Raw genomic sequence first — 11258 nt, forward strand, 5'->3', positions numbered from 1 at the left:
TAATAGCCTGTTTTTTTCTTCTTAAATATTTGGTCATGTTATGCTAGTTATATTTCTATCTCTCTCAGAAAGTCGCTTTATCATTATATTGTCGACTGTCATACTATTGCTACACATCTTCTGCCAGATTAACATTTTGTTCAATTTTAACTGTTATACACATCTACGTCGTCTACAAGATCATTAATGATTCCTTATGATTCATAAACAGACACTAACTCATTCAGAAAACATTCAGCATTAATTTGAACTCTGTTTAATGTGAAACAGCCAAACAAAACACTTATTCTGACAGAATATCTCTGATGACATATTTATTGCAATAAACATTCTATCAGATATGAACACATTCTATTCATATCTGATTGTAAAAAAAATTGCTTTAAAACATCTCATGTAACAGTTTGCCAAAATGTGCTGTTTTTTTTCACCTTATATCAAAAGATCAGGGAGATAAATCGCTCCTTCATTTGAAGGGCAACTTTGGCACTTTTCATGTGTTTATCCAGTCAGTATTGATGGTAAATGTAGTCAGTTGATGCAATAAATTCCTTAGTGTGTGTTATTTTGACAGAGAAAGAGTTCGGAAGCTGCAAAATCTGTTGTTCTTCCTGCATCCAGTGTTGTCACAGAGATGTAGTTGGTGTTAATGGGGGCGTTCTAGATGAGTATTTCTGTCACTAACACTATGTTTTGGACAAAGTATCAGCTATAGGCTAAAGTAGTGATACATGACTTATAGGCCTTTTAATGTTTATTCATTTTATCTGATAATTAACATTATTAATGCTTGTTTATAAACTGGCCTCTTGTCTTTTTGTAAAAGTGGCCCTCAGGCAAAACAAGATGAGTGTCCCTGGTTTACACAATGTTAAGAATTAATGCTTAATTAATGCTAGCTATATTTTGTGGTTGTTCATCATGAAGACACACCAGTCATTAGTCAATAAAGAAAGGAGAATAAAATATTAATAAAAATTCTAAAGAATTTCACATTTTTGATGTCTGATATTGGCTTTATTTAAAAAGAAATATAAGGATGTTTTATGTGTTTTAAGTCAACGAGTTAATGACAATTCTATTAATTTCTTATTCAGCTTTCTTTCTTTCTTATCTTTTTCTTTTCTTTCTTTCTTTCTTTCTTTTATTTTTTTTTTTAACAGTGTCCAGATTTCAAAACGACCTGTCCCAGGTGATCAAATTCAGGCAGATTTCTGTAATTAATTTAATTATCTATCTTTATCGAGCATTTAACGAAGTCATGTAATAAAACAGTACGGTGATTGTTCTGATCCACACTCCAGTCCAGAAAGTGGCGCTAACGCACGCAGAAGTTCTTTACCGGCCGCCGTCAGACCATCAGAGGAGGAGTGAGAAGAAGTGGGAGGAGGAGGTGAGAGAAGTCACTGCCGGAGATGCAGTCATCTCCCGAGCTTTGCGGTAGGATGGGTCGTCGTGAGGAGCTCAGCGACTTCCAGCGGGGGACCGTGGTGGGATGTCACCTGTGTAAGAAGTCGGTCCGGGAGATATCGGCCCTGCTGAACCTGCCGCGGTCCACCGTGAGCGCCGTGATCCTGAAGTGGAAACGTGGAGGGATCACCACGGCTCTGCCCCGCAGCGGCCGACCGCACAAGCTGAAAGAGGAGGACCGCCAGGTGCTGGAGAAAGTAGCTCTGGAGAACTGCCTGCCCTCCGTGGAGGCTCTCACCACCGAGTTTCAGACCGCCTCCGGGGCCAAAGTCAGCTCCAGGACCGTCCGCAGGGAGCTGCATGAGATGGGCTTCAGAGGCCGAGTGTCCACCTACAACAAGCCTGTAGGTGAGTCAACTGTTCAACTGTCACACACAAGTGACAACAGTGTCCACATACTTTTGGCAACATTACATCCATATGTGATTACCAGGGTTGGTTACTTAAAAAATACAGTTACTAATTACCTGTTAAAATGTAGTCAGTAATGTAATCAAAGTATCACAATATGAAAGTAATGTAACTTGAATACTTTGTTACTTTTGGATTAACTACCTCAATATAAAGTATGGTGAAATTGTTCAGCCTAATGATGAAAAATAATCAAAGCTCAAGATTACATCCTCAAATGTCTTGTTTTGACCACAACTGGATAAAGATGTTCATTTTGCTGTCAGAGAAAAATAAAGTAACCAGAAAATTTTAAGAAGGTGAAATCAGAGATTTTTTTTTTTTTAAATGACTCAAAAGGATTAAATGATTACTTAATCCTGTCACAATCTTGTCAATTAAAGAAGTCTTTCCTATAATGGTTGCTTTCAACATCAGTTAATCTGTCGACCATTTTCTCCATTAATCAATTAGTTTTTTGCTCCAGAAAATGGTGAAAAATGTTGATCAGTGTTTCCCATACTTTAAGGTGATGTCCTCAAATGTCTTGTTTTGTTCACAACTCAAAAAGATTCAATTTACTGTCAGAGAGGAGTTTAAAAAACAGAAAATATTTACATTCATAAAGATTCTCCTTGAAATCAGATGAAGTAAGCGTTTACATTTTCCAAGGCAAAGCTACAGGGAGTAATGTTAAAATTAAGCAGGAGGAGACTTTTGCTTCCATTATTTTCTATATTTTACATTACATTTTGAGGCTATTTTAGTGGAAACACTACTGCTTTTGTGAACAAGGATCTCCAAAATCAACAAGACATGAAAGCTCGTTGTAGAAGCTTTAACGCAGGGCCACAGAGGCTGCGTTCAGTCCCAGTCCAGCCACGTTCACTGGAGGCTGCCGATCCCAAGTCTGTTGTCTGCTCGTCCGCCAGCATTTCGTTTTGGCTCCGCTCAGCCTGGACCTGAAAACCAGTCCAAAGCCCCTGTGCTTGCTGTGTAAAGATCAACACTCCCCTGATGCTCCAAGCCCTCAATCTGGGCAGAAATGGCAAACTTAACTAACTGACAGCAACTACAGTTAGCATCAGTTACCAGTTACTGTAGTGATATACTGCTCCTTATTTGTTTGGAGTATGACTTTGACTGCATCATATATATTACACCTTTTTAAATTACAAGATCCCGCTTACATGCAGGGAACTTTTGGGCCAGTTGTCCACTTTGTCTGGTTGGTCATCCAGCCGTGCTTGGCATTTGTTAAAAATCATGGCTGGTGTTGTGTCAAATATGTTTGTGTTTTCCCTTTCCTGCACCTGGACCTAGACTGAACTAGAATCTGACTGATTATTGGCCACCCTGCTTATCAGATCTGGTACTTTTTTCTCTTATCGCAGTTGGTGTTCTTTTTTTATTTCATCTTACTGCTGATAAGATTAATTACATTTTATAAAAGTGCCTCTTTGGCTCTGCTGCAGTTGCCTCTCCCTGTCTGTAGTCACCATGACTACTTGAATGTTGAAAAGTTTCCAGCATTTCAACACACATTTTTCTCAGGATTTGTATTTTCTTTTATGTCCCAGAGCTGCAGTTTCTCCTGGTTGAAAGCCCAAGAGTGGAAACAATATATTTTGATCAGAATAATGTGAGAGCTTTTGATGAGGAACTTTAGTAATTCTTCCCATTACTTTGGTAAATGTGCACAAATACGACCATGTAGTCACACCAGCAGCAAATTGTCTGTGGTTGAATCTACGTTATGAGCTATTGTAGAAGAAAAGAGTGAGACTAGGTAAAATAAATATTTCTTCCACTCCTTGTTTTCACACCAAAACCACAGGCCGTAAAGTGCTGCCTCCACTCTTCTTGAAGGTTTTCCACAGTATTTTAAAAACTTGGCTGCAGGGATTTGTTCCCATTCAGCCACAGGAGCGTTAGTGAGGTCAGGCTCTGATTTTGGCCGATAAGACCTGCTGGCTCACAGTCTGCATTCCACTTCATCCCAAATGTGTTGGACAGAGCTGAGGTCTGTGTAGTTCAGTCAAGCTATTCCACAACAAACTGAAAAAAACATTTCTGTGTGGAGCTGGCTTTAGGCACATCGTCAAACTGTTGACACAAAGTTTGAAGCACATTTCCATTTAAAATATTATTGTACAGTATCAGGCAATATTACTTTTTATTACTTTTCAAAATTATCGCAAATATCACTTTTCTATTTTAGTAAATATTTATTTTACTTTTATTGTTTTTCTATTTGGCACTTTTTGTATTTACTTCCTATAGACTTTATATTTTTTTCTCTACTATAATTTTTGAGCAATCACTGGCACATGAATTTCCCTCAGGATTAATAAAGTTGTATCTTATTTTCAAATTTCAGACAGCTGGCCAGTCTCTATTCCACTGTGATCTTTTAATACAAGTTACCAGTTGGCAGAACAGTTTTCAGTGCTTTTCACTCAATGATTATCTACTGTCTTCCTGTACTGAAAATGCACAACCCATCAGCAGATCACTATATAATCAGATTTACATTCACACAGAGCACACTGAGTGCAAAGAAACAGGGCAGTGATAAAACTCAGAGTTTCTTTACATTATTTTTATAATGGTTCCTGTCTGTGTCTGATACCAGGAGGGAAGAAGGCAGAAACGAAGCAGGCAGATGAAGATGAATCCAAGGTGGACGTGTCTCGTCTGGACCTGCGTGTTGGACGTATAATCACAGCTCTGCAGCTTCCAGACACCGACAGTGTTTATGTGCAGCAGGTCGACGTTGGAGAAGCTGCTCCCAGGACAGTGGTCAGCGAGCTGGCTAAACACATACCCGGGGACCAGGTACAGTATTACTCTTTTGTAATAATTTATGTGGTGAGTATTTTATGTAGTATCGTGCCATTTTGCCAGTTATTGGGGCTTTAGGATAGGCTTGGGTGGTATCTATTTTTCATACCTTCCTGACATTTTACTGTGGTATGAAGTATTTTTGTGGTATTTGTGAAAAAATTTGTGTTCAACTGGACTGCACTCCACTGTACCGTTGTACTTCCGTAATGTAGGTACAGCTGATTGTCATAGCGACACTATTGCCGCAGCTAGGGAACAACTCACACACACACACACATACACACACACACACACACACACACACACACACACACACACACAGTGACAAACTCAAACCTAAGCTGTACAATTACTGGCAGACTGACAACTCCACTGCTCACCTTTTCCTCTGCTCAGTGTGCATTCACCGTCACTCTCTGCCATTATAGACGTTAATCAGTCTGCTACTTGTCCTCTCTCATGCTCACTAAAGTTACACACTCACCATGATACGCTGCTCTGATCGGTCAATAGTCTGCAGTGATTTTGTCTTCAGGACAAAATCCAAAAATACCCCCAAGACAGAGGACTATTTTTTCTTTCATTATTTAGCCCTTTAACTGTATCTCCAGTCTCCTTGTACATCTGCTGAGCTGGACTGCTGTGCAAAGGATGACCCCTGGTGGCACATGCTGTGTGCTACAATATAGCATCTCCTAATCAATTTAATAGAAAAAGGAGCGTCTGTATTTGTGACAGTATTATACATCATACTGTCAGGGTTTCTTGGTATACTGTAATACCTTTATACTACTCCTCCTCAAGCCTACTTTAGGACTCATCCACAGTACACAGGGCGCACGCTCTACCATGTGAGCTACCACGGTGCATTAAGGCAGATATGAACTTAAATACACACTAGATTTTTAAATTTGTTTTATCAATCTCTGCACAGACCGAATGTTGATTTCGCATCAGTTATGTGGATGTATTAAAGGACCAGTGTGTAGTGAGGATGGAGATTATAACCATCTGACTACCCTTTGGCCGCAAAATTCATGAAAAATATGAAAGGCTGCATGTGTAGCCTGTGTTTGATTTGTCCACTCTGGGCTACTGTAGAAGCAGTGCAACATGCCTAACAGCCTCCGCTCTTTGGGAAAACTTTCCATAGGATTTTGGAACCTGACTGCAGGGATTTACTCCCCTTCAGCCACAGAAGCATTAGCAGAGTCAGGCACTGATTTGGAACAACAAGGCCTCGCTCACAGTTGGTGTTCCAGTTCAGTCCAAAAGGAGCCAGTGGGACTGAAGTCAGAGTTCTGTGCAGGGAGGCTCTGTGTTCACAGGGGATCATCATGTTCAAACAGGAAAGGGCCTGAACTGTTGCCTCAAAGTTGAAAGCACACTATTGGCTTCAGTATCACTGTATGGAATAGTAATCTTTAGTTATAATGAAGACCTTAATAGCTGAAAACTGAAGCCGTATTTTCAACTGCTAAATAGCCATGAGGCAATAAAGGCTTTTAAAATTATTGCCTCTGAAGTGGTCTCAGATTACTTCAGCAAATATCACAGTGTTTAGTGGATGCTCATTTGCAAAATCCATCCATAGAGGGGCCTTATAATTATGAAAATAAGACATTTAGTGCAACAACATACCATAAAGCTAAAAAACTGAGTACAGCAAGATACAATAAAGCAGAGATATAAAGACATTACATTTAAAAACAAGACAAGAGTACAGGTTTATTACTGTGCTGAAGCACAAGTATCACTGGATGGTGTAGCAGTCATGTTTCCCTGTATTTCTTACCCCAAACCACAAAAATCAGACCCAAACCCAAAAATATGTGGACACATACTGTGCCATTTAAATCAAAACACATGTCTGCTGAGATCATGTGTGTAAAGACACGGTTTGACTTTGTCAAAAGCTGTAAAACCTTAGAAAAATATTTGGACAAGGCAACCTTTCCATGGACAAAGACTATTATTAATATTCGACATTAGCTTCTTGAAGCTGTTGGTGGTGATGGTTTTTTAGCACTGAAGTCAGTTGCAGCTGCAATAACAAACATGTTTCTGTTTCTGCTGCTGTTCTGGTCCACATACTTTTATGTCATTTTGGTCTGGGACTGCCTTACATGATTTATGGCCCTTTAGTTTTTATAGAATACAACACTGCAAGATTTCCTGTCTACATTTAAAACAATGGTGTTTCCAACTTTGCAGCAACAGTCTGAGAAAAGCCCTTTCTGGTTCCAACATGATGTCGCCCTGCAAGTCCATGAAAAAAATGGCTTTTCTCCCAGTTTGGCTCAGAAGAACGTGAGAGGCTTGTACAGAGTCAGTGAATTTAAGACCAGAATCTTATTTGACTGCTCAGTGAACTCCATTTATTTAGTTATTCAAGGGATATTTTCTACCTCTGTCAAGCAAACAAGGATGAAATATTTGAAGCAAAGCATTATGGGTTTAATGGAAATACTTTCTGACTGTTTATTTATACTTTGTACTATCAGACAACACAGTATAAGTGTATGTATGTAAATACTGTTTACTGTATTTTCTGGTTTCTTTACTCCTCTCTGATAGTAAACTTAATATCTCTGGGTAGTGGACATTTGAGGATGTTATCTATGGCTTTGGGAAACACCGATTGATGTTTTTTCATCATTTTCAGACATTTTATAGGTCAAACAACTAATTGATTTATCGAAAAAATAACTGATAATAGAAGTAATTGTGATTTGCATCCCTAATGCAATTTATCATAACAACATGATTCATATAATACATACTAAAAGGATGTACCTCAATGAGTAGTGTTATTATTTTCTAAGATGTGGTGTACATCATTTCATGAAATGCTGAAGTCTGGTAAACCACTGAGTTCAACAGGCTCAGAGGTTTTCCTTTTTGCTCCATTAGGTTTATGAATGAGGCACCATAAACCATACAGTCTGTGACACAGTTATTAAGGTATAATAACAATTGAAGGTATTAGAATGGACTTAATATAATAATATGAATATCACTTGGAGGTGTTTTGCTTCGTATAAATTCATATAACCTTTCTATTTTCGAGGGAAAAAGAGGCCGTAATAATGGTTATTTCTTCTTGTGAAGGGCTCATTGAAGTATGAATAGCCATGTAAAATAAAGGCGTTTTAATTTGACAGAACCCCTGCGGTGTGCTTTGGATTGTTTCTGAAGGACACTTGTATTTTAAATTTATTTAAACCATATTTCACCCATGCAATGAGCCCTTCACAGTACACCTCAAGTATCCGAAGAATGACCCAGCAGGGCTTCTGCTCCACTGTCTTCACAGGCTGCAAAAACGGATTTAATCTTCTGTCCCTCATGCAGATGCAGAACCGCATGGCCGTCTTGCTTTGTAACGTGAAGCCGGTGAAGACAAGAGGAGTGCTGTCCCAGGCTATGATCATGTGTGCCAGTTCACCAGGCAAGGTGGAAATCCTCGATCCTCCAAGTGTAGCTGTGCCAGGGGACAGAGTCACTGTCCAGGGCTTCCCAGGTACTATTACCTGATTACTGCACCAGATTTAATATTGAATGAAGCTTCAAATGTTTGTAGTCTTAATTTATTACGTCATCACCAACCCCCAAATAGTATAAAAACCTTGAACAAAATCCTCAATTTGAATAAAATGATTCATAGAATTAAATGACTTGGTCTTTTTTTTATTAAATCAGCTTTCTGAAATGGATATAAATCATGTGGCAAGTGGGGCAGCAGTGAAAAGAGTATTTCTGAAAAGCTAAACATGAACAAATATGGATTGAAGCAGAATATTTCATTAGATAAAAACATGTTTGGAATTTTTGGATTGATTACATCTATCTTTAATTTTTCTTTCTGCATTTTGACTTTTGGACCTCATAGTGCTCTTGGGTTATTAGAAATATTTGGATCACTTAAATTTTTAGAATTTTAACACCTAACAATTAAAATGATATATATTCTATGATGCTGAAGATATAACAGGAAAACCGGTAGAGAGAGAGAGAGGGTGACACACTGCACTCTATCAACTGAGCTATAGAGGCACCCCATGTGAATGCAGTGTGACATGAATGCAAGGTGGAAGAGGAGCAAGTGACATGTCATCATTTAGAAATGAGATTGCATAGACATGTGAATCGAGATCATGCTTTTTTTTTTTTTTTTTACAATTAACTGTGCAGCCCTAGTCCTAGGTGGTATTTTTATTGTCCCTGGTACAGTGGGACTTTTCATTTTGAGTGCTGGCCACATCAGTCAGTCAATATAACCAGCCTGAAACTTAAATGTAACAGCCATTTCCACCCAACCAGAAAATAGAAATATTATGTATATATTATAATATAAGTGAGTCACTGAGTTAAGCTACCAAATGTATTTTCCACAGAATGTCTCTGTCTTATAAAAATTAATGATCTTGTTGAAACTTCTTGCTGCCAAGAAACAACAATGGCGATATTATACTGTGCAGTGCGCTCCCAATTTTGTGCCAGAAGCACACCTTTGGGTGGATTTTGAACACTGAGTGCGAGCCAGGCTTTATTGCCAGACCCTTCTGATCTCCTCTGGCTGAGCGGGAGCAAATCCCCGTGGCCAGTTTCCATAATCTTGAGGAAAGCTTTCCCAGGAGGTTGGAGGCAGAATATTACTACTCGTGGTTTTGCTGTTCTGAGTCAGTTATGCAAGGACGTTCACAATGTCATACATCCTGCATTTGTGATGGATGAAGGGAGAAAAAAAAAAGGATTTTATAATGCAGTGATTCTCAAAGTGTGACCCGGGGCCCACTGGTGAGCCATGAAGGACCTGCAGGTGGGCCTTCAGAGGTAATGAGAAATACATTTTAAAGATGTTTTTAAGTTACAATTTTGAAAATCTGAAATTACTATAAAATATTTCTTTGTATTAAAAAAAACAAGAAGTCAGAACGACTGCAGAAATTTAAATTACAAGTTATTTTTCATTCATCTAACCTAGTTTAACAGTGGACAGTATCTTATATCCTGACATTAGTACGATTAATCTTTTCTGTTGATCACAGTTGGGTTAAAGGTCTTGGTGGGCCGTTTAACATTTTCAGATTTCAGACTGGGCCTTGACATTCTCAAGTTTGGGAATGGCTGTTCTAATGCATCAAACATTTCTTGGTTGTAGGTGAACCAGACAAAGAGCTGAACCCCAAACAGAAGGTGTGGGAGCAGATTCAGCCAGACCTGCACACGGACGGCCAGTGTGTTGCAACTTACAAGGGAGCTGCTTTTGAAGTCGTCGGCAAAGGAGTGTGCAAAGCCCAGACCATGTGCGACACTGAAATCAAATAAACTCACAGAGCTTCTCAAAATAGCTCAGTGCAAATCCCTGCTGCCAGGCAGGATCCAAAATGTTGTGGAAAGCCTCCCCAGAAGAGTGGAAGCAGCATAGTGATGTTCGTGGTTTGGGAATGATGTCCAACAATCACATGGGTGTCATGCCTGAGTGTTCACATACTTTTTGTGAAAGTGATAGTGAGGCGTATGTTGCCCTCTGTTGGACAGACGTGAGCATTACTGTTACATTTACTACGAACACCTGAAGGTCTGTTTTCGGCCAGAGGGGGGCGCTTCAGTAACCACGATGCTGTACAGCGTTGGTGAGTTTGTTGAAGAAAGTCATGAGGAGCTCACAGTCATACCCGGCATGGTGAAAAGAAAATTGAAATTCTTTTAAAGAATCCCTTTTGGCTGGAGAATGTCTGATTAAGTGTAAAAGCTTCCCCATGAGGCCACAGAGGTCATTTCCACTGAACCATGGATGAAACTCAGCAGTGCAGAAATCCCTTTGAAGAGGGGACGCTGAACAGTTCTACTTTATTGTAACAGTATGAAAATTAGCTGGAAATGACTGTGAAAGTTAAAAGTAAAGCTATAAAAAGTTATTTGAGTTAGTTCTACATACTGTATGTATATCAGGTCAGTTCTGTGTTGTAATACTGAGTCTCTTTAAGTCTGATGATGGAAATGAGTCAGTATGTATTGTATCAGTATAAATAGCTTGTGGAAAGTCTTATTTGTAGGATGTATCATTTGTTATTCACTGATTCTTCAACAAAGGTGTTTTGTATTCATCCTGCAGGTTACAGATTGTTACTCAGCTCTTTGGATAATGTCACAGATTATAAAGCCCGTGTCCTGTTACATGGAACATGTTTTTGTCTCAGCCTCCATTCTTTACTGCTCATAAGCGTATTTTGTCATTTGAGGGGCAAAACAATACAGCAACATGTTTTGATTTTAAAAGAATCTGCCTTTGTTTTTTTTCCTACTCCATGACATAACCAGAGAAGAAAAGCACTAACACGCAAAGTCCTTCCTTTTTTAAAGGAAGAACTGAAAACTGCATTTAAAGAATGGGGATGTGATTCAGGAACTAAGAACTGGAACAGATTGTCCAAGACACAAAGTTTCTGGTTTGAGAGGTGTAACTCTTTTCATGTATGAGGACGTTTTCATAAGTGAGATAATACATATCATGGCATCTGAAAGGCCAGTGACTGAAAATTCTG

The 11258-nt window shown here is 39.0% G+C and overlaps 1 protein-coding gene across 1 annotated transcript; it reads left to right on the forward strand.

Moving 5' to 3' along the window:
• The first annotated feature begins 1390 nt into the window (after window positions 1-1390).
• On the forward strand, window positions 1391-10897 carry LOC146329811 (aminoacyl tRNA synthase complex-interacting multifunctional protein 1-like). The gene is made up of 4 exons (XM_084712708.1): window positions 1391-1818; window positions 4496-4698; window positions 8062-8230; window positions 9872-10897. Exons 1-4 carry the CDS (start codon window positions 1416-1418, stop codon window positions 10036-10038), a joined length of 942 nt encoding a protein of 313 aa, XP_084568834.1. The 5' UTR covers window positions 1391-1415; the 3' UTR covers window positions 10039-10897.
• Window positions 10898-11258: the final 361 nt, after the last annotated feature.

Source organism: Lutjanus erythropterus, chromosome 3, assembly GCF_056507025.1.
Source record: "Lutjanus erythropterus isolate fLutEry1 chromosome 3, fLutEry1.hap2, whole genome shotgun sequence".
NCBI lineage: Eukaryota > Metazoa > Chordata > Actinopteri > Lutjaniformes > Lutjanidae > Lutjanus > Lutjanus erythropterus.

Excerpts from the sequence above, each read along its gene's own strand:
- LOC146329811 (XM_084712708.1), top strand. The coding sequence starts at position 1,416 with ATGCAGTCATCTCCCGAGCTTTGCGGTAGGATGGGTCGTCGTGAGGAG. Across the intron at positions 1,819-4,495 it reads CACCTACAACAAGCCTGTAG|GAGGGAAGAAGGCAGAAACG; the intron begins GTGAGTCAACTG and ends GTCTGATACCAG. Across the intron at positions 4,699-8,061 it reads AACACATACCCGGGGACCAG|ATGCAGAACCGCATGGCCGT; the intron begins GTACAGTATTAC and ends TCCCTCATGCAG.